The sequence below is a fragment of the Poeciliopsis prolifica genome, unplaced genomic scaffold (assembly GCF_027474105.1).
Source record: "Poeciliopsis prolifica strain line A6 unplaced genomic scaffold, Auburn_PproV2 SCAFFOLD012, whole genome shotgun sequence".
In the NCBI taxonomy this organism is placed as follows: domain Eukaryota; kingdom Metazoa; phylum Chordata; class Actinopteri; order Cyprinodontiformes; family Poeciliidae; genus Poeciliopsis; species Poeciliopsis prolifica.
Window position 1 is genome coordinate 2,505,642 of NW_026562387.1, and position 22,518 is coordinate 2,528,159.

Here is a 22,518-nt window from a genome sequence, read left to right on the forward strand (position 1 = left end):
GTTGTACTTAAAATCCTGAAGAATGTACTTACATTGTAAGCGTCTATGATAAGGTTGATGACGTTGCTCGAGTTGGCAGACAGCGTGCCCACTGCAGACTTTGGTATCAGATTTTTCAGTTCCTGCAGAGATGAAGAGGAAATACCAAGAACGACATTTAACAAAAAAACTCTTGATGTCCTGTCCTTACTCTACAAAGGCTGAAATGATTAATCTTAATTCATCGATGATTGAAATAACTGTCAATCAATTTAGTTATCAACTAATTGCTAACTGTTGAATAAAGGACCAAAAAAAGACAATTTGCTGAAAGAACAAAATAGTCAGAGCAGTAATTAAGCCAAAACTGTATAAATATGTACATGTTCTAACAAAAACTCCTCAAATGGCATTTTTAGCTTCACCTGGTTTGAGTTCTAAAAGAAAAAGCTCCTCAATAAAGCATCTTTTGTTACCCACCTTAAATGGTTAACAACAGTGATTTTATTAAAATGGGCCATTTATAAAAACCAAAAGAAAATCAACAGATTAGTAGATGGTACTTATTGAGCTGCAGATGGATCTTTTGCTACAGATGTTCAAGCATTCACTAATTGAACGCTGTGTCATTGCATTTTCGGGAATACAATTTTCATTGTCTTATTCAAAATAGTAACTGTAGTATTGTATGAAAAAACACAAGTGGTTAACTAAAAAATCTGCAGAATTTGTCAATTTTCTTCATCCAATTAATCAATTAATTGTCAGAGTAATCGATTGCTAAAATCTCAATGTATTTTTGCAGTCGAAATGCACTGATGTACTGAAACTGTACATTTTTGCTCACTTGCAGACGTTTCTGGCTAAAATTTCATTATGATTACAACAAACACCTTAGAGAAAAAAAAAAGGCTAATGTGTTCTAACCTGGTAAACGGGCTGGAACTCTTCTGTGACGGCAAAAATAGTCTGAATGTTGTTGTCACTCAGCTTCTGCACCAGGTGAGCGATTGAGGGGTAGTCCTGAAAAGACAAAAGAGAGAGACGGTTACCTTCACGTCGCAGGAAGCCTTCGATGCTGCCAGAACGGCCAAAAGAGCAGGCATTCCCTACATAGTAGTGGCTCATGGTGTAGACGTTGTTCTCGAGGTGGCATTTCCCGTCGTTGGGCAGCACAATGCCACCCAGCTTCCCGTCGCCAGCAAAATGGAATCCGGCGTCAGTGGAAAACACCAGTAGGCGCGTCACGTTCCTCCAGCCGATCTGTTTCTGTATTAAAATGAACAGAAATACCAACCTGCAATCACCTCAAATCTCTGGAAACGGAGTTGTAAATGAGCAGCTTAAAAAGAAACAGATGAGGGCTTGATTCGCATCCAAAGATAGAAGACTCATAAAATATTCCCACCCTATAAAGGTCACTGGATACATCTGGTGAGCTGTAACTGTGAGAAAGCGGCTGGAACGGTGGGAAAATTACCCTCAAAACCTGAACCTCATGTTGATGTCAGTGAACAGTGGCTTACCCCACACACGGCCACTTGCATGATGGCGTCGAAGCCGCCCTCGGGGGAGTCCAGGTTCCCCGAGATCTGCTGCTCCCCCACCAGCCTGTTGAAAGTGGAGCCATTATCAGTCAGCGGCAGCACGTTCTTGTAGCTGAACGGGCTGGTGCAGTTCTGGTCGCCTGTGCATGGATTCAGCAGCTTGGCCGGAGTGGTGCTGATGTAAGGCATGACTGTCTTTTCCACAAAGGAGCCAAAACCTTTCAAGAAAAAAAAAAACAAAACAATAAAAGTTAAACTACAGGTATAATAGATGTATCTGTGTATTGGTGAAAGGACAATGCTCTAAAACTGCATCCAGACAGTGGGCCCATTTCTATTCCAACACTTGTGAATATTTTGCATCAGTGCATGACATTTGCTGCGTTTCCATTACAAATGTGCATAAAACTTTGTCAGTATTCCAGTAATGTCGGAAAATAAAATAATTTCAAAAATTGACATTGCGGTGATCCCATAAGATTGAAAAACACTCATGAATAAACTTCTTCATAAAATAACTTGTGCAGTCATCCTCAAGCTACTTCCTGACACCATCTTCTTTGTGGTTTTTGCCAGTGGCAACATCAGTTTTTTTAGTAGAAAAACAAGTCACCTCATCTGAAAATAAATTCACTTCCATTAAGTGAATTTATTGTCGAAATGTCAAATTATGGAATTATATGGTCAATGGAAAGGCAGCCAGAGTGAACTCTTTGAAGCATCAGCTAGGTGTTAATAAAAGCTGTAAATGTGTCATCATCTTTTTCATAAAAATAAACTGTAGACAGGTATAGATAGCAATAAATCAATTAATCACAAGATAAATTGAACTGAGTTTGATCATTTCCATTTGAATGATTGTCTATCTCTTTCTACCAACAAATGGCTATCAAACAGCTTCAGTCTGGCAATTTGGTCTCAGTTAGCCTATTTTTCAAGAGCAAATTTGCTTAAGGGGACTTAAGTGTATATTGTATTTGTTGTTTCAGTTGTTTTGTGTATTTACTTTAAGGATCCAAAATGTCATTGAATTCTAGAGTTAATGTTTCTTAGAGATGAAAGTTTACGGGTCTTTGAGAGGATTACTATGCGTTTCTATGTCCTTACCATTATATTTCTGGACTGTAGTCTCACAATGACAATATTATTGTTTATCGCAATAAATTCCTGGACAATTTATCGACTTGTTTTTGTGACAAGCCTAACTGTAGCCACTTATAATTGTAGAAAAACAAAATAAAAACAAAAAAACATTAGTCCAATTCCAGCCTGCCAGCGATGCATCTGTGCAAAGTGTGCCATGATTTTGAACACATTTAAAATCATTTGTGGGGATTTTGTGGGGATAAAGACTATTAAAAATAGTCTTTTTAGCAGACTATTTTTTTTCTGCCTAACACAAGGAGTTGTATTCTTGAGAATGTCTCTGACTCTGTTTTACATGACTATAAATAAATATGACTAGACTCTCCCCAAAAGTGCATAATGTCTTAGCTATATGAGGTCAAACTGTGTCAATAACAGAGAGATTCTTGTTGAACCGATTTCAAAAGCAGAATCTGTCTATTGTATAGATTTAGAACAAGAGGCATACATACACATAGGTTTGCTGAGGAATAAATGGGTTAAATCCCCCTGTTTATTACCACTTAAAATGATTTATATAGAAGGTTGTCAGTACTTGCGTTAATGATCAAATAAAATGTGAAAACAGATTTGAAAAACAGGCACTATTGACAGAATTTCTGGAGTCTGTTTCAGTTCAAGTTGCAAAGCTTTCCGATGAGAGGGAAGAGAAGCTAAAAGCGAAAACGATGAAGGTAATACAAAGAAAAGTCATACTTTGTAAGGAGTAAAATGTCCAAGCACAATCCATTCCCAGTTTCATAAACATCATAAAAGACTTGAACTAATGAGATTTCCTGACCTATCTTGAAGTCAGATGTAATCTTCGACATCTCATACATCAGACTGGTCCCCAGGTTCTTTACGTTCTCCAGATCGTCCTTCATGGAGAAGGACAGGTCCATCAAGTAGTACAGGTCTATGGGGTAATCTTCTGCACGCTTAAACTTCAGCTCAAAGGACTGTGGCTCACCTTTATATAGTTAGAACAGACAAGAATTGTCAAAATTACAAAGTGACCGATATACATAGCTGGACTTCGTGTGAAGTTGATGTTTACGCACCAGATCGGAGAGTGAGGCTGACTTTTTGGGGCTGGACCTGAGTGATTTCCTCTGGTCTCAATTTTCCTTTGGCTTTGCTGCGATCGGTCACCGACTTGTTCTTGAGAATCTCCTGTTTGCCCAGTGGGTTCTCGATCAATGTTTTGTTGCAGCCCCGTTTTATCAGCGACTGCAGCTCGTCACACCGACTTGACACGGTCTCGCCCTGTTTCAGGAAGTTCTGAAGAGAGGCAGCACAGAGATCATTTATGTTGGGATTAACATTTTGAGGCGCTTCAGTTAGGGTCTGTTGGACGAATCGGCAATAAATGGATAAATACATAAACAGCTTGTTCATGTAGAATTTTTTTTTTCTATTCTGAAATCGACTGAAATTACTCAAATCAATTTTAGTCTGCTTAAATTTTTTATATATATTTTTTAATTTAAGACAAAGCCAGGCAGCTAAGATAATATAAATCTGATAATTTAAGTTATGAACAAGCCCTACTTTTATTTAAATATTAACTAATACAATTTGATACAGTTTGAATTGTTTTCAATACATTTTCTAATTTTCTAGACTGCTTTTTCTTTTGTCACAGGCACATAATTAAAACAGAATCTCTAAATAAATCGGTTTCTATGATCCTACAATACAGAATCAAATTGTTAGTCACTGAAAGATTTGCATCTCTTATGGTTCGATAAAGTAATTAATGTGCCAAACATTGCGTCCAAAAAGAAAAGCTTAACAAGAAACTTTCCTGATTTTCCAATCGGAAAGGGATATGGAGAATTTTGAGACTAGTTGGAAGACATAAAAAAAGATATTTAAGGAAAAGAGAGCATTCTATAGAACAGAAACACATTTTTTCACGCCTGTGCATTACTCTGCAGGAAGTGTAGCTGACAGCTCTGAGTTACACACCGGGTCTGTACACCAGCCACATTTGGCTCCGGTCTGGATGCACTCTCCGCAGTGTTTGGCATTTTTGTTGATGCACTCGTTCCCCTCTAGATGGAAAACAAAGAGAGAGGAGTGGTCAGAGTCAGAGGGAGCAGCGCCACAGAGCTGCTCTGCGGCAGAAACTTCATACATGTACGCACCAGTAGGTGTGAAACACTGACTGAAGGCTCATAATATTCCATCTTTACTCCAGGACGCTACAGTCATAGCTTCTTCTACAAGTTTGTTAAACTAAAGTAGCAAACGCTTCTCTTATTATGGCCCTTCACTAAACATGTTAACAACCAACAAAATGATATTATGTGAAAAAGAAGGTTTTAGTTTCACAAAAGAAAAATAATCAAATCAACTTTACCTTTCTGAGCGTTACAGCAGGAAAAGAGTCCTATAAATGCAATGAAGATCAGCTTCAGATCCATCTGGAAACACACGAGAAAACAGATTAGGATTGAAATGATTAATCCCGATTAATCAATTTTTGAAATAATTGTCAATTAATCAATTATTTGACAATTGTTTAATCAAAAAGCAGTTTGAGGAAATGGCAGCAAACAAGCCAAAACTACACAAAAAATGTATACATTTTGCATTTGAGATAAAATAAAAACCTTTGTGGCTCATTTTTATCTACACCTGGTTCAAATTCTCTAAAATATAAATCTTATATTAAGAACCTTTTGCTATGTAATTATTAATTATTTAAGCCAGTTAAGCAGAAAGGGCTGCAGTATTTAATTGGCTACAGATGCATCTTTTGATGCATATGATCAAGTGTTCACTAAAGGACTGCAGTGTTGCACTTTGGGACAAAAAAATGTCTACTTCCTCGTTTAAAAAAAGGAACAGACTCATTTGTTTATTTGCATCTTTAGATGCATTTCTAATACTGCATCAAATAAGCTAAATTAAATAAAAAAATCTTGAGACTGTGCCAATTTGTTAAAAATCTGATTGATCGTCAGAATAATCAATTACTAAAATATGCATTAACTGCCACCCTAAAAGACATGATCACAAGAAAAAGCGCCTTTAGAGGTGATGGTGTTTTATTCCAATTGACAGGGATATCGGCTCGATGGTCTGCATGCGCAACACGACACAGCTGAACGAAGCCGACCGCAGCAGTGCAGATGGATCTGCTCGAGGTAACGGGCTGCAACTGTAAATGGCCTGCCTGTAATTGGAGGTCGTAAATTATCCAGAGACAGTTGCTTGGCTTCTCTCTAGTAGTCGCCGAGGAACAGACGGCTAATTAAATTCAGACCACTTTCGCACACAAACATGTATCCAAGCAAAGAGCAGGCCGCCACTCCTCCACAGATTTCCCCCCATTACTGTAAATAGCATCGTCTCCTTGAAGTCCCCCCCTCCCCCCCTTCGCTGTCGTGTTTATTGATCCCCCAGGCTTTTTGGTCAGAACCATATTGACGAATCTCGGTCTAATCCTAATGCAGAGCTCAGGGCTCACTAATGGATGCGGCGACTGCAGGTCCTTCCCCTGCAAGGAAAGGTTGATTTCAGACATGTACAGCTTTGCTGGGTGTCTCAAAGCACATTCTGTCTTTTATTTCTACTGTTAGCAGTCTTCTCTTTACCGAAGAGTAAGAAAATTTAGATATATTGCTAATAGCAGCCAGAATGATTACTGGTTGACCAGGAGTCTGAACTTTTCAAGAGTCATCTGGCCTCGATAGTGATCAGAACCAAAGAAAGTGGAAATAGAAACTCTTTGGAAAGAAAGATATAATCAAATTAACTCACACTTGCGACCCAAGATCATTTTTATCAAAATAATCCCTCAACTTTCCTGACTTAAAACAAATGTTTAAGTAGACGGGAACAAAAGGGCTTGATTACAGATGCAAACCAAAGTAGGAAGGCACTCTCACGTTATCTTTGAGGTATTTGAAGACTGTAACTGTACTTAAATCATTTCTGGCTGTCCTAAAGAAGCCCTATAATTTTAACAGTTTATGTTTTGGAGATGAACATATTTTCCTAAACTTCACCGCAGATGATTGTTGCGTTTGGAAGGTGCAAGAATAACATTTGTTTCCTGGAACAAAAGGTGGATGTGGTAAAACTGTGAGTGTTATAGAGGCCAACAAAGTAGTGCATAGATGTGAATTGAAACTACAAGGATGAATTGGTTTTTAGCATCTCAATCTATGTTTCTATTCAACCGTTCCAGGTCTATAATTTGTCATGCCACCTTTCACTGCATATGCAACTGCAATTCTTTAGCTGTACTTCTTCAGTAAATCTTCACATCTAGCCTTAAATCTTTACTAAAAAATGTTTGCAAAAATAGCTCAGTCTCAGTCAAATTGGATTTAGGGGTAACCGCTTTCCAGCCTTGCCACAGATTTCCAATTGGATTTAGATCTAGATGTCGATGGCGGCCATCCTAGTTTATGAATCTTCTTTAAGCCTAATCATTCAGTCAGTTTTGGCTGTATGTTTCGGGTTGTGGTTCTGCTTTAAAATAACCTCTACCGCCGGTTTCACAAAGGGGATGTTGTGTTTCGGTTTTCTGCCACACGCAGCATTTGCTTGTCAGCCAAAGATCTGATTTGGTCTTACTCAAACATATTATTGCTGTTGCAGGACCTTTTTTTTTTGGCTTTCTTTCAACAGTATTCTTGCGTACAAGTGATGCGCTACTGACTAGTGCCATCAGGTTATCACACATGAACGGTGACTCATACCAGATCTCCTAGCACGGTATCTGCAGGTTTTAGCAAATCAAATTTAAGACTTTTAAATTTGAATGAAATTTAAGACAGAAGAAACTATCAATACAATACTGGGGAATTCTGCTGTATTACAATCAAGAATAGCAAAAACTGACACGTCCAGAGTCTGTTTGTTACTCTCGTCAACTTTGTATTTCTCACATTGCATCTCTTTTCAGTCTTAAACCTTGTAGTGTCAAGCTAATTTTTTGTGCAGAATGCCTACACCTACCATAGTATGAGTTGGCAACAGAAAGGCTGCCAATTTTTCCTGATTGTTTCTCTACAAGTACTCTCTAGCAAATTTGGTGATGCTACAACTACTTTAGCCATGCTAATGTAATGGAAGCTGCACAACAGAGTCAAACACAACAGGAAATATTACAACCTCGAGACACATCAGTGATGTAAGTTTAGCTTTCATTACACCGAGCAGGAGCTTAAAAAAATACCGCAGCTAAATAATAGCTGGAATGTGAAGGCAATATTGTGCTTGAGCAATAATCAAAAACTCATGGAGATTCATTCTACAGAGAAGCTCCTGTATTCAACATTGGGTATCGAAGCATGAGGTTCAAATTAAATCCAGAAAGACGGAGATAAAGGGACAGGAGCTCGTTTGTGTGTTGATTTCTTTTAACTACCAGCTGCTGCTGGTCTTTTATAGGGGCTGGATTATAAAATTGCATTGCCTTACACTGTTGGGAAAGGAAGTTCTGACAGTAAGTGTGTGTGTGTGTGTGTGGTGTTGACCAGTGCATTCCTGAATACCTATGTGACTTGGTGTATGTGTGTGTGCATGCTCATTTAAATAGACACAGAAGAGCAGACAGCCTGTCTGCAGCCCCCCAGATTAGATCAGATGGCTTAAATCTCCAGTGCTGTGCCTGCGACTCATGCATTTCCCTGCCTATGTCTGTGTAAAGTTAAAAAGAATAATAAGAAAGAAAATACATAACCAATGACTGACAATGTGACACTACTATAAAAATATAACTTGAGAAGCTTCTGTTAAAACAGAGACATAGAGAGTGTGGTCCATGTTAAGGAGAATAAACTACTATTTCCAGAAAGACCACAGTTCAAAATGATGAATTTCACACAGCTTTCCGGCAACTACAGAAACATTCAACCATTTTCTTTTCACCACAGCTCTGTTTCTGTTTTCACTTCGAGTTTGGAGTTCTGAAGGACCCATTCAGATGCAAACTAGGCCTATAAAACTCAACCTGGGAGTCAAGTGTCTCCAGGCTCATGGCATTTAGAGGAATGCTGGTTAAAAATATTAAATTTAGAGCAGGAGTCAGAGAGCTAAAGAACAGGAAAAGAGCAGAATGACGCACTGTTTCTACAACTCGTTTTCAAGTGTTACCTTTGACTTACAGTTCCAAAATTATCTTTCAGTTCATTGTGTTTAAAAAGTTTGATGAGGCAACTAGTTATAACAGTTAGCCAGCAAATCTACCCAATAAGAGTCTATGTGATGAACTGTGAACTCCACAAAAAGGTCCAAGTTAGCAAATAGAACATAAATATGGACATTATTAGAAATTGAATAAACAATATAAATGGGTTATTTTAGTAATGACAAGAATTATTGCAATTTTTTTTGTGTGTGTGTTTTTGTTTTAAATTAAAGCAATTAGACTAATTAGCAATTACTCAAATTGACCAACAATAAACAGCCAGTGTTTATGCCAGTGCATTATAAGCCTGGTAGGCCACCAGGCATAACTTGACTCCAAATTTTTGTAACTTTTAAGACTTTTCAACATAAATGCAGAATGGCCCATGGTGGACTGTACAAATGCCCCATCACTGAAATTAGTTGGTTTTCCAGGGTTAATCCTGAGTAAACCATTCAATTTACATAACTCTAAATAGGAACACAAACACACTTATAATACTCAAGTGTATTCATTTCTTATACACAGAACTGTTGTGTAAACTTGATTATCACTCTTGAGTTGCTTAATCTGGCCAAATCTAAGTAGTAGGTCCCCTCCAAAATAATACATATAGCCCACCCTCGAGTTTCTGACTGGTTCATGTTGACAAAACCACAAAATGGAGTGACTAAGTAGGCATCTTTAGCCTAGCTGCCTTTTTTTCCCAGCAGATTCCCACAAAGGAAGAGCCTTTCTCCTCTGAGGCAACCCAGATTTCCGACAGTCCCACTTGGTCTCACAGAATACTGTCAGTGACCCCGTAGAAAACAACAATTTCCAAACCGAGCTAGAAAAAAAAGAGAGCAAAAAACGCGTCAGTGCAGACAAGGTTTAGAGCGATAAACTTAAAAAATATTGGTGCAGTGATAAAAAAGAAAAACCGTGCAGCTCTAATTTTCAAAATGTGTTGGGAGAAAAAAAAAAGTTCCCCTGCTCATCCAAAACACCCAAAGCTGAATGTCAATGTGACCAAATCCAAAAAAACTTACACAGTTTAGAAACCGAACACATCATTTTGAAAGAGCATCTGATTGCCAAGAATACCGCATACTCTTCCATCATCCACTCATACTCAGATTTATGAGGGTTGAAATTTCCAAACAACTTAAATATTCATGAGCCAAAAGATCTAACAAAAAACAAATGTGTGGAAGTGAGAGGTCCAGAAGAACTCAAATGTAGAAGAAACTTGAGAGAACCAGATGACATAGAAGTTACAGACAGCTCCTTTAGTAGAGCGAGGGCAGCTCAGCACAGGCTGTTAAAAGTTTATTTAGCTGTCCTTGTCATTCTTTCGCTGAGATAGCAACACATAAACACACACACACACCTGAGCTGTGACTAAAGGCAGCTCGGCTTTTTATGGACTTCACACGGATCCGTCACCGGCAGGAGTGAATGGAACATGGCAGATAATTGTGGTGCGTGTCTAAAGGGGGCAGAGGTTCTCAGGCATTCCTGAGATGTTGAACACTGCTTGACCGTAATAGTGACCCGTCATGCTGGTTCTGTACATCTACTATGAATACAGGCCGAATTTGCAGAGAAATGGGTTTCCGCTTGCCAGACCCTAACCAGAAACATACTGACTGGAAAGTCAGATGTGCTCCATCAGGTCGAGATACTAGAAACACTCTTCAGTGTAAACACTATTAGCAAGTGAAGTTAGTCAAAGTTAGTCTCTTTTCAGTATCAGTAGCTGTGTTTCTGTTGACCAAAACATTATACAAACAGAAATTATGGTAATAAATTTGCTAAATGGAAACACGGCAATTATGACAACTTGCATTTTTCAATAGAACTTATTAGTTATTCAAATAAGTTGAATCCATGACTCTTCTAGAAAATCACAAATTTTCTCAGATGCTTCATACGGAGCCACTCCCAAGAATAAGGGAGCGGCTACTCACTTATTCTGTCTTATCCAGTGCCTGAAAAAGGCTGATAGATGATCCGCGTTAGCACCGTGGCTGAATTATGAATATATCTGTAGCTGTTTACATTCGTCTTGGCATAAATTTTTAATGACTTATCACATGAACAGGCTTATTCACGTGTGATTTTAATTTATTTTCTTATTTAATGGGAACACCACAATTGCAAAATTGTGTTTTTTCAACAGAAGAACAATACGCAAAGATTTGTGTACAATTGTAATTAAAACACAGCTACTGTGTGTTTTCAAAAAGCCTGAAAGAAGTGCTAAATGGCGGCTTAGTTGATTGCAATGTTGCTTTGCAGCTAAGTCTGTTGCAATAAGCAATTCATCGATCAATCTGAAGATAAATTAAAATGAGCTCAATTCTCACATTCTCAGAAGTGGTATTTTTTTAAGATTGAGAAAGAAAATATCCAACACTTTACTGACAGATCCAGTTGTTATATTAATATATCACTTAAACCAGCATAAGATTTACTCAAACATCGTCCTGAACTGAAACACACACAAGAACACGACAGGACCGACTCCCTTTTAACTTAAACCATATTGCCAAATTCTCAGAAGAGTTGACCTCAGTAGCACTACAATGATTAATGAGTAGTAGCATCAGGAAGTAAGCAGTTAAAGTATATGCAGCAGCGTTAAAGAACTGGTCACGGCTGGGAGGGGGCAGTGAGGGAACTGGTGCTTTCCTTCCTGAGAATGGGTGTGAAAAGACAGAATGGAGGAGAAGGAAAACAGGAAAGGGCGGCGCATAGATTGGTAGGAGAAATGCCTGCCTTGACGTCTGAGAAAATCCTTTTTTTTGCCTAAGCCATTGCTTTCCATGTTGGTGAACAAGTTCATTTTCATTTAAAGTTATGAGGAAAAAGAAACCTAAAGAGGCTGGTCAGTCTTCAGTAACATAATTAAAACACTCAGTGTTCCGTGGTTTCAATTAAAGACGTTTTAGGGATCTGCTCAGCTATTCCACTGCTGCCTCCTACCCTCTCATATTGGCCACACAATAGTTCACGCCCCCCCTCCTGCGGCCCCGTTCCTCCACTTACAAGTGGAGCCAAACTATCCCTATCCCTCCGCGTAACTTCAGCAGCGCCCAATGAGCAACATGCTTAAACTCTGAGATGTACAAGCGCAGGAGTGTTAAAGAAGAATACCAAACAGAGCTCGTCTGTGTCCAACTCCGCCTCCCCACCCCCGGTCTGGCTTCTCACCATGATCCGATCCAGAGGACCTTTTCTTACCACACAATAGGAATGCATCAGGCTGCCCCCAGGGACGATGACACAGACTTTGATACTCCAAACACCCACACTCACTGCCCTCTCATCCCTGAAAGATTCTGTGTGAAAAGCAGCCCTAATGAGATGTGATGATGGCTTAACTCTGTTGGTTCATTACAGCATTTAGGAATAATTTGAGGATTACAATTTGATGCAGAACAAAAGAAACTCTTTCACTGTACTGAAAAAAAGCGGAGTTAAAACTGGCGAGTGACGGCAAGTTGGCATCATTAGATCCAGGTCTTTTAAAGGAATAAATCTCCTCAGTGAGCGATAACAACCAGTAGAAACCTGGTAATTATCCGTTTGTTAATGCTCAGTGAGCTGAAACAGGAAAACAAAGCATGGAGAGTATGCAGGTCTATACACCAAAAGGATAATCATATCCTTGATATTTCAGGAGATTACCCCAACAAGCCCCAACAATAAGGTTTGTTCTTTGTGGAATACGTGTTTACAACTTTATAAATTCAACAAGTCAATTGATTATGTGTTTCTTTCCATTAATGTGTTCCAGATACCTCTTAGAGCTGGGGTTACATCCACACAGCAGACCAAATGTGACTCCGATCCGATGTTAACATACATATCTGACTTACATTACTGTATTCATTAAGAGCTGCTGAGTGAACATAGTATAAATCATAAGAGCTGTAATTTATATCTTGACAAATTTAACTGGTTTCTACAGGTTTCAGCAACTTAAATTTAAGCCTTTCTAAAGAATTTTTGAACATGTTAAAATAGATAAATGCCTGTGTAAAACTTTGCAATCACATTTGTAATCTTGAAGTAATTACCACAAACATCAATGTGAAACTTCAGTATTTTACAATTTAGTTTGTTAATCACATAAAATCCCAATAAAACACAACCAGGTTTGAGGTTGAAAGTTTAATACTCTTTACTGGTGAACATTTAGGCTGAGCTGAGGTTGATTTGTATTTGTGTCTAAAAAGTATAGAGCAGGACAACCTCAGTGTGATTCAGGGGAACGGGAGAAATGAGAAAATGTAGTGAGAAGAGCGAGGCTGCACCCCCACACATGCTGATCTCAAATCTAGAAACAAATTCAGTCATGTAAAACACAATCTGCTGCCAGTCCTGAAAGTCAATCTGTTCTGTTTTTCACTTCCTGTAGCTCCAGATATTGTCTCCAATCCCACCAACATTCCTCAAGTGTTCAGCAAGGGCTAAAGATACACCTCTGGAGGGGATGTGGCTTTGGAAAGACTGTAGTATTTCCAGACAGAAAAACTACAACACTTAACCAGAAGTGGTATCATTTTCTGCCCCCCAAAACGCAGCTACATTGTACAGCGTTCACCTCTAATCAGACCCTATTCCAACAGAACATTTAAGGAGAAACAATGAAGGCAAAAACCACAACCCATGGAGCGAAGCCAACTAGCTATTACTGTTCACATCTCTATTTCTGGGCTGGTTATTTCTGACTTCCCATGTGGTTGCTCTTGTCTCTCAGCAACATTGACTTAAACTGTTTTCCCACATGAGCAAATACTTTCTTGGCCTCGTCCTGAGGCCGAAAACTAAACTCAAGCTTGTACTGGGAAACATCCAGTCCGGCAGTTCGCTTTCTGTTGGAACAGGAAGCGGCCTATGAAACATTTCTTCAGCTGCTGTTACACTGTTTCATATCTTTCCACATATGTTGTATCTGAAAATGTGTTCTATGTGGGTTTAAACCTGAAGGAATGGATTGTAGTTAGGACATTAAGTCGTGTTAAGTCTAATAAGTTTGTGTGAGGCTAATTGAGTGACTCTGTTTTGTACCCTTTATCTTGATTATTAGGATAAACGGTAAAGTGATGATGTGTCTGGACAGATTAAGCTACTTTTGAGTCACTGTTTCCACACTTTGTGTGAATCACCTGACCGACTGAGGATGAGGGATAAATGCCCAAAACATCGGGGCAGTGTTTAAGTCAATATTAGGGTTCTCTGCTAATATTGATATTTGAAATCAGTCCAATATCAGCCAAAGAATGAGCATCAGAATATATTCGCCAACATCCAAAAGCTGTGATCTAAGCACTTCACTCCAAAGTTTAGCTGCAGGATTTAGTCTACTTCAGAATTTCTTGTATCCTATACCTAGCCCCGTTATTTTTAACCTCTTTTTTAATAATAATATATGAGTTAATTTTTCTCTTACCTATTGTTGTTGACTATTCTTCTCTGTTTGGGTAATAATCAAGCCTTTTCTAACATTCCACACTGCAAAATAAATAATAAATGCAGGATTTGAGACCATATTGTTTGTTTCAGGTAAATATCGGTATCAGCCAATACTCAAAGCTGCGACGTTGATATCAGATGTTAAATCTGAAGTTGCATCAGCACGCTTCTAGTTAGTCACGTATTTATAGACTTTTCTGTAGAAAATAGTTATTCAAGGAAATTTTGTGTATTCACCGATCTTTTCCTAGACAAGGTTTACCCGAATATATTATAAGCCTGGCGAGCCACCAGGCTTTATTTGCCTGTTTATTTATAAATGACATACTGAACTGGGTGCGAGAGTGTGCACCAAATGTGCCATCTTGCACCTGCCCATTGGCCTCATTTGGCCATTATTTCCAAATTTTGAGGCCTGATTATGCACTTTCAAAATTTTGTAACTTAACATTTTTTACTCAAAAACACAGTGGGCCACTTGTGAACTGAACTTGCATGTGTACTATCGGGCTTAGCAGGTTTTCTGGAAGCCCTGACAGACATCTGAAATAAAATGAATATTGGGAAGTTGAAAAACTTTAGCGCAATGCTCCTTGACATATTATTGGCAGAATTCATTTTCCATTTATTTTCTTTGCCGTTGAAAGGTAGCTTCCAACCACGTTAGCTGGAGAGGGAAAGAAGAATGCTTGAGGATCAGATGAACACAAAATGACTCTTTAAGCTTTTCTTTCCAAACATATCTTCATATGCCTTGGAAATGTAAGGCAGACACACAAAAATGTTATTGGATTCGATAGACAAAGAATCTTAGTAGATGCACCTCATGAATGCTTTGTGAGTCTCTTTCTTTTAACTAAAAGACTTCTTTCAGATTTACCCAACAACATTTTATTAAATGAATAAAATGTTTACAGAGACCCTAATGGTCTCTGTAAACTCTACTTGAGAGATTAAATATCTAGTTGTTCTGAGAACAAATCTTCAGCACTGAAACCCATCCTGTCACATCTATTTGTGAACACAAGGTAATAAAACCACAAGAACCTGTTTTCTTCTCGTTCTGGTTTTAAACCAAGGATAAAGACACTGCAAAAGAGATGCCATGTGAGATACTAACTCAAGCAACTTTTTAAAAAATCTGTTTCAATATTAATGCTGATCCTATAAAAGAAAGTGCACAGTAGTCCTCCACAAATTCCCCATGCATGCTGACGCTGCTTTTCCTCTATACTCAAAACACAGGAAACTCAACTTGAGCACACAGGAAGCTTGCATCTAAATGCCCAGGAACGAGCCAACTCCCACTCAAAAATGACAGTGGCTGTTCAAATATGGGAAAGAGAGAGACAAATAAGAGTCCAACTAAGCCGCCTTGCTGCAAAGACCGTCAAATGTTAAATGACCCTGAACGCGTCATCGCCGATGTCTAGGCATGGAAACTGTTTCATACAGAGGTGGAGAGCAGCAAACATCTGACACAGATATTCTTTCTCAGAATCGGTCGACAAAGATCAGCTCAAAAACACTGTACTGGGAAATATTTACGTATATGACAGCAGCTGACCGCAGCGCAAATATTTCCAGCTGTGAGCGTGATGTGATTAATGAAAAGCTGTTAGACAGAACAAGTTGCTCCACAACTGCTAGGCATTTCAGAGTTGAGTCTTAATCTAGTTTAAGCCAAGCAAAAAGACCATCTGTGGGCTGCTCCACCGTAACTGGAGCAATAATGACACTCAGATGTCTTTCATTAGGGCCCAGACTTAACACTTTAACTCGGGGCTGCTATTTCCGTCGCTGCAGGAGAGGAAAAGCGGCGCAGAGTTTAGCAGTGAGCACTCCACAGTTACGCATATTTCCTCAAGGGACCAGTGAAGGATAACATGTCATGGGAGATTATCGGGAGTCAGCAACGTATTTCAATGTCTGTTAGTTGTTAAACAGAACAGTGGACGTCTATAACTGTCCCTAAACCTATCACAGTTCCTGACCTTGATGGATATTCAAACATTAAATAGGAGAAGCCTGTGTGTATCCCATTTTTTTAAACATAATTTAGACAAAAGGAAAGAAGGAAGAAATTTCAATATAACGTCCTAAATATCAGGAATATATATATATATATATATAACAAAAAAAGAAGAAAAACAAGTCAGAACAAAGTACTAGTGAATGTGAGCTGATAAGTAAGATAGATGAAAAAACCCAGTGCAACCTTATCATGGATGGTACTGATACTATACTCATTGCAGCCTAGCAACAATCACTCAGACTAACCTGTGTTTGGATGCAGTATTAATTGTTCATCCATATGAGTTGCACTAATTAAAACTTTATGAGCATGGGGGGAAAATGAAGATGATGCACTTAAATGCATAAACAGCCGTGACTCTTTTTGAATGTGCATGAGCAGGTTGTTAGTATGCAAGATGTATACATGAGACAATATTCAAAAGAATTTTAAAAATTAGAAGTGAATGTCATTTTTGGTTTTGAAAGGCCACCTGAGAGGAACTAACATTCTGTTCTATTTTAGAGCTTCAGTTGAAAGAATGTGCAAAGTTATCTTTGTATTACAGCAAATTGCACATTTCCTCTAAAGAGAAACTCCCTAACTGGTCGGCACTCTGAAGGTGGACTGTTGGAATGAGATAAGACATAAAAAGTGACTATTATGGTAGATATGTTCAGACAGGTTGCTACTGTTAACAAAAAACAAATAAATAAATGATAGAGAGAGCAAGTTCCTGTTCTGACCAAAAAAACCACATCGCATATTCAAATAGCTTATTATTAAGAAGTTCATTTATTCCAGTAAATTAGTTCAAGAAACACATCACAATGAATATGTGCGCACAACGCAGTTAATGTTTGGCTAATGTAAAAAACAATATCACAGTCGCTCTGTTTCCATTAAATAAGAAATGCAATTAAAGTCACGTGAATAAGTTTGTTCGCATAATAGGTCATTAAAAAACATGCAGCGCCATGATGTGCCTACTATTTCCTTTCGCCTTCTTTGCATTTTTCACCAGCGGTGACATCCAAACACAAAATGTTTTATTGAAAAATTTGTTTTTTTAAATTGGTGCATCATAAAGCAAACTTATTTTCATAACAATTATCAGGATTTTCTTACTTACAGATGATGAAAACATGACGTTTAAAATAAGACCAATTACAAAAATCATTTTAATATCATTAATATGGAATGAGTAGAAAATATTTTAATACCTGCTTAACAGTTGTTTTTAATCAAAAGGCAAATAGTATTGTAGTCTAACAAGCGTCACTGGAATTCATATATTTTTTGATTAATATAACTGTACACATACATACCTGCTGTTTATTATCTGTTCTTTATATTTAATATCTACATGCTGTGAGGATGTGAAACTTATATGAAAATCCATGTCATTTTTTAAAAAGAAAATGATAAAATGAAATGACCCACTAATGTAAAAAAAAAAAAAGGATAATTGTAACAAAAAAGACAAACTTTGAAAGGCTTATCAGAAAAAATTCAAATTAAAAAAAGTTACAAAAATGTGATTCCAGCCGGGAAACTTTGCTGCACGTCTCCTGACTCATTTCCAGGAAGTTGATGACATGGCTTTCAGGTCTGGCCTTGCATCCTTGTATAATGTACAAGTTTTTCTCACGTCATGTGTATTTTTTTTGTATTCAACCAGGATCAGAGAAATAAAAAATATACATTTCTGTCGTTTTCTTTTGATTCCAGCTATTTGATCGGCTATTGTTCTCACTGATGAAAAGAACGTATGACATTCACAACCACATCTCTAAATATGTTCATCCATCTGGGCAAGGGCTTGGGAGGATGAAGGGCCTCAAAGTTTAGCCGTCACTCGATCACAACAACAAACACGGTACGAGAGAGAGAGAGGGAGCTCAAAGGCTTCTACTATTTACCACCAACGCAGCATGTTTGGCTTCGTTTTCTCAGCAGACCATGGCGAGCAGAGGTCAGCTCTAACCACGCCGCTCCTCCTTGGTGCTTCAGAAGCTGTTTTTAGAAGCAGCGGGCAACACCAAAAATGGCACGGAAGAGTATTTGGAGCTCGGTGTGGAGTTTGAGACAGGCAGGGAAAGCGCAAAGGCAAAATAATAAAAACGAGCTAAAAACAGTTGTAGAGGTCATAAACACGCCACCGGGAGGAAATCTTACCCTTCAATCCAACTCTGAGAACATTTATATTAGCGGTTCGAAAGGCAAAGAAATGTGAAGATGTTGTGTAGAATTAAGGTTAAACTTAACTGTTGAGGTCATCATAATGTGCCAAGCAAAAGTATTCCCACCCGTAGACCTTTTCCTTATTTCGTCACAAGAAACCTCAATGTAATTTTATTGGGGTTTTATGTGATAGACCAACACAAAGCAGTGGATTATGATGTGGTGGAAGGGAAATGGTGTCTTAATCATTTGGCCATCTTACTACCAATTTCATTTCTAAAACCTTGTTACCATCCATTAAACAAAAAGTGTCACCAAAACGTAACATTTAAAATTAGAATGTCACCAACTATGCAATAGTATGGTACTTTATTGCAGGCCGTGCAGTTCTTTGCGATAGACATATCACACATACTAAGATGACTGGAGCACTAAATTTGAGGAGCAGGAAAATTGTTCAAACTTGAAGGGAAGATGTAAAAACTGACAACATAGCAAAATGCTCGACGATAATAAGTGGCAAGCTTGTCACAATAACCTATTAGGTAAATTAAAACGAGGTCAATAATTTCAATTCTGATGATGAATCATTTTCAGGGGTATTTCATTTTTTTGTTTTTGGTTGTTTATTAATTTTTTGGGTTGTTTAGGGTATTTTTTTGGGGGGGTTATTTAAAATATCTTCAAGTGCCTGTGTCAAATGTTCATTACAAAAATTAGACATTATTGATCTCAGAGGGTGAACTTGTGCCATTATCAATATATTACTTGAAAATTGTCTCAAAACCACAAAATTATCATGTATCGCAATAATCTCTGGGGCAATTTATAGTTCAGCAAAATTGAGATATGGGTCATAATGCTCCACCAGGAGAAACCAAAAAAAACCCTCTAAATTATGAAATTATTTAAGAAATCTTTGCCCGTGAAGTGCATCACATCACCATTATTATTTTCGGAAACCGTTTTCTGTTGGGCAATGTCAATTACAGCTGGGTGTCAAGGATTTTATCGCAATTTTTTGTACTACTGCTTGCAGACTAAAGGAAGGAGTTATACAGAGTATGTTATGGGATAAAAGGCTGATTATGCTTCGATCTTTGCTTAGTTTCTCAGAGGAAGTAAGCATGTGTCACAGACTGCAGTGGTGCACATTCATCACTTCTTTCCCAAAGGAACAGAGAAACACACATGCGTGAGCAGAGAGCACAAGCTGAAACATAGACTAGCTGCGTTTCCATTACGAATGTGTGCAAAGCATTGTTAATATTCCAATAATCTCGACAAAACACAATTTCACAATTGCGGAGGTTTCAATGAAATAAGAAATGCAATTTCAAAAATCACATTTGAATAAGTTTGTTCACGCGATAAGTCATTAAAATCCATGCTGCACCATCATCCTCCTACAACTTCATGTCGTCTTCTTCGTCTCTTCCGCCAGAAACATCTGGAGGTTGATCATGTAATGTGAAAAAAAGTTGTTTTCATTGCAGTTTTACAGAATACATCTTCAGAAAAACCAGCTCATGCTAGCATAAAAGCTTCTTCATCAAAAGTTTTTTTTTCTTTCTTTTCAAAATTGGCTTGTCTCCATTAAGCAAAATCATCTTTGTAAATTCAACTTGCACAATTTTATGGTTGACAGAAACGCAGCAACTGAGGGGATCGTCCTGGGTGTGGCTCTCGGTGGGAAGAGAGTGGCCTCATAACTCATCTGGGATGATACAGCAGCTGTTCTCAGGGGACGGGGGTCCCAATCCATTCAGCTGATAGCTGATGGCTCTGTTGCCGTCTCACCAATCTCCACTCTACATCCGTCCTACATCTATCCTCCCCCTCAATTAGCCTTTCCTCTCCCTCCCCTCCTGGCCGTCCTTCCCGGTTGACATCCTCTCATTCTCCGTCTGTCCTCGCCTCTCTTCCTGCCCCCATTTCCTTGATTAAACTGCGCTCCCCTGTGCCGTGTGGAGTCAGCGCGGTCGGCTGGATTTACAAGGCTTTCATCTTCCAGCTCACTCTTCAGATGAAACGGCAGGAATGGCAGGGGTGAGGGGGGGGCGCGCTGGGGTTGAGGCTTGGTCCCACTCAGTGGAAGTTGTACAACCTGCCAATCACGGGCCGAGTCGTTTTAGAAAAGCCAACGTCTTTGTTCAAACACAGTCGTCAAAAAGCATTGTGGACAAATCCCTGCCTCGATCCACCAGCTCTCTCCCCACCTCATGTGACGAGACCTGACAGTAATCACAACACATCATGTGAGATCACTTGTTGAAGCCTCTTTCATATGACCAGGCGCACCGAAGGGCCTGCTGCAGTTCCATTTATTCAAACGGAGAAGATAGTAAACGGAATTTTTCCACATGTTTCAGGTCTCATACGCAAACATTCCCACACTCAAATATACCAAAAAGTCTTAATCTTTTTAACATAGTTACAAAAGTTGGGCGTGACTTCCTAAAGGAGGCTTAAATAAAAGAATATGACAAAAGAAAAATCAGTGGATGGTTGGAAAGCAAATGATCGGAGTAGATGAATAGCAAGACGAGTGGTTCCACTAAACAAACAGATGGTGATAGAAAATAAAGGTTGACAGAAAAATGGATATGTGGATGAAAGGGATCAAACGAACAGATGGATTATTGGGTAAATAAATGGACCAAGAACAAACTGAGGGATGATGGAGATTTTATGGCTGGGTGGATGAAAAAAGTTAAAGTAAGAGATAGGTGGATGAATAGTGGAAAACAAAACAAAAAAAATTAATTGATGTATCCCTTTTTTGTTTCACCCCCCATACATATCCTATTTTGGAAAAAGAATAAGACTAGATGCAATACATGTTTCAGACTGTAGGAACCCTTGTTCAAAGCCACATCAGTCTGTGGCAGCAATTACACTTTTTTCAGCTCACAAAGCGATTACGCACCATTCAAACAGACGACGGGGGTGTTTAAAAAGTGCCTTTTAACCAGCTCAAATTAGTTTGGGGGACGCAGGAAAAAGAAAAGCGAAGAGAAAATGTCCAATTTCAGCCAGTTTACCTCGCCGCTGTGCTGTTATATCCGAGGCGACATACAGGAGCAAAGAGCGAGCTGTCCGCGTCCAGCTCCCTGTGATGTCCCGCCACACAGAAGCACTGAGAGCAGCGGCTGTCTGCCCTGTTGGCACCGGCGGACGCTTTCTCCTCCCGAGGACTCAAAGCTTCCTCCGGATCTTCATGCCACTCAGCTTCCACTTGGATGGTGAAAACGTAAATGTCACCACGTATTTGAGCCGAAAGACGGAGCAGAAAGCCCTAAAAGAAACAACTGTATCCGTGAAGCGCCGGGAGCGGGTCTCCTGTCCTCGGACTAAATTGGGATAAAGCGGAGGGAGACGCCGCACCGCCCGCAGCAAAGCGGCCCGTTAGAAACAGCGCTTCCGTCTTGTTCTCTTCACAATAAAAGACACGCTTGACAAGAAAAATCCAATCATTATTTTTTTCTACTTATTGCACTATCTCATTTTGAACAATTTTATATGTAGTAAATTTTATTGAGCATCGAAATTATTGCTCTAACCTTGAATGAAAAGACAACGGTTTCTGACCAGTACTAATGTTGCCATTGGTATTGTGATTTTTTTTAAACATAAAAACACACACACACACACACACACATAAAAACAAATAACATGGTATAGGAATGCTGAAATAAATTACTAATCAATATCGGTGTTTAGGTCTATCTCTCTTATCTTGCATTCATATCCTTCATAAAATTCATGAGCTTCTATCAGAAGGCAGGAAGGGGCCTGCAAATAATTTGAAACTTTGGTGGTGCCACAGCGAAGTCCAACACAGCGCCCTTGGTACATAGATTGGTTTTGTAATTTGTGTACAAAACTAAATAGGTATAAAAGTGAATAGGCTATGCTATTTTATCAAATCTATTGAAAACGTCTCACATTCCAGCACACTGAAATTAATTACGAACTTACATTTTATTTCATTCTGATTTATTAGCTTTATTTTGAAGGCCGTGCCTGGACCGTGACCACGTCACTAC

The 22,518-nt window shown here is 38.7% G+C and overlaps 1 protein-coding gene across 2 annotated transcripts in view; it reads right to left on the reverse strand.

Annotated features, from left to right (window-relative positions):
- itgb1a (integrin, beta 1a) overlaps positions 1 to 21,832 on the reverse strand; it is a 30,300-nt gene extending 8,468 nt beyond the window's left edge. For both annotated transcript variants that reach the window (XM_055037608.1, XM_055037607.1), the window contains exons 1-9: positions 21,514 to 21,832; positions 5,020 to 5,083; positions 4,626 to 4,711; positions 3,716 to 3,935; positions 3,454 to 3,624; positions 1,506 to 1,744; positions 1,093 to 1,248; positions 907 to 1,002; positions 33 to 122 (exon numbers count right to left, since the gene is read on the reverse strand). In XM_055037608.1, the coding sequence (XP_054893583.1) occupies positions 33 to 122; positions 907 to 1,002; positions 1,093 to 1,248; positions 1,506 to 1,744; positions 3,454 to 3,624; positions 3,716 to 3,935; positions 4,626 to 4,711; positions 5,020 to 5,083 (1,122 nt within the window). In that variant the 5' untranslated portion in view covers positions 21,514 to 21,832. The remainder of the gene's footprint in view (positions 1 to 32; positions 123 to 906; positions 1,003 to 1,092; positions 1,249 to 1,505; positions 1,745 to 3,453; positions 3,625 to 3,715; positions 3,936 to 4,625; positions 4,712 to 5,019; positions 5,084 to 21,513) is intronic.
- Positions 21,833 to 22,518: the final 686 nt, after the last annotated feature.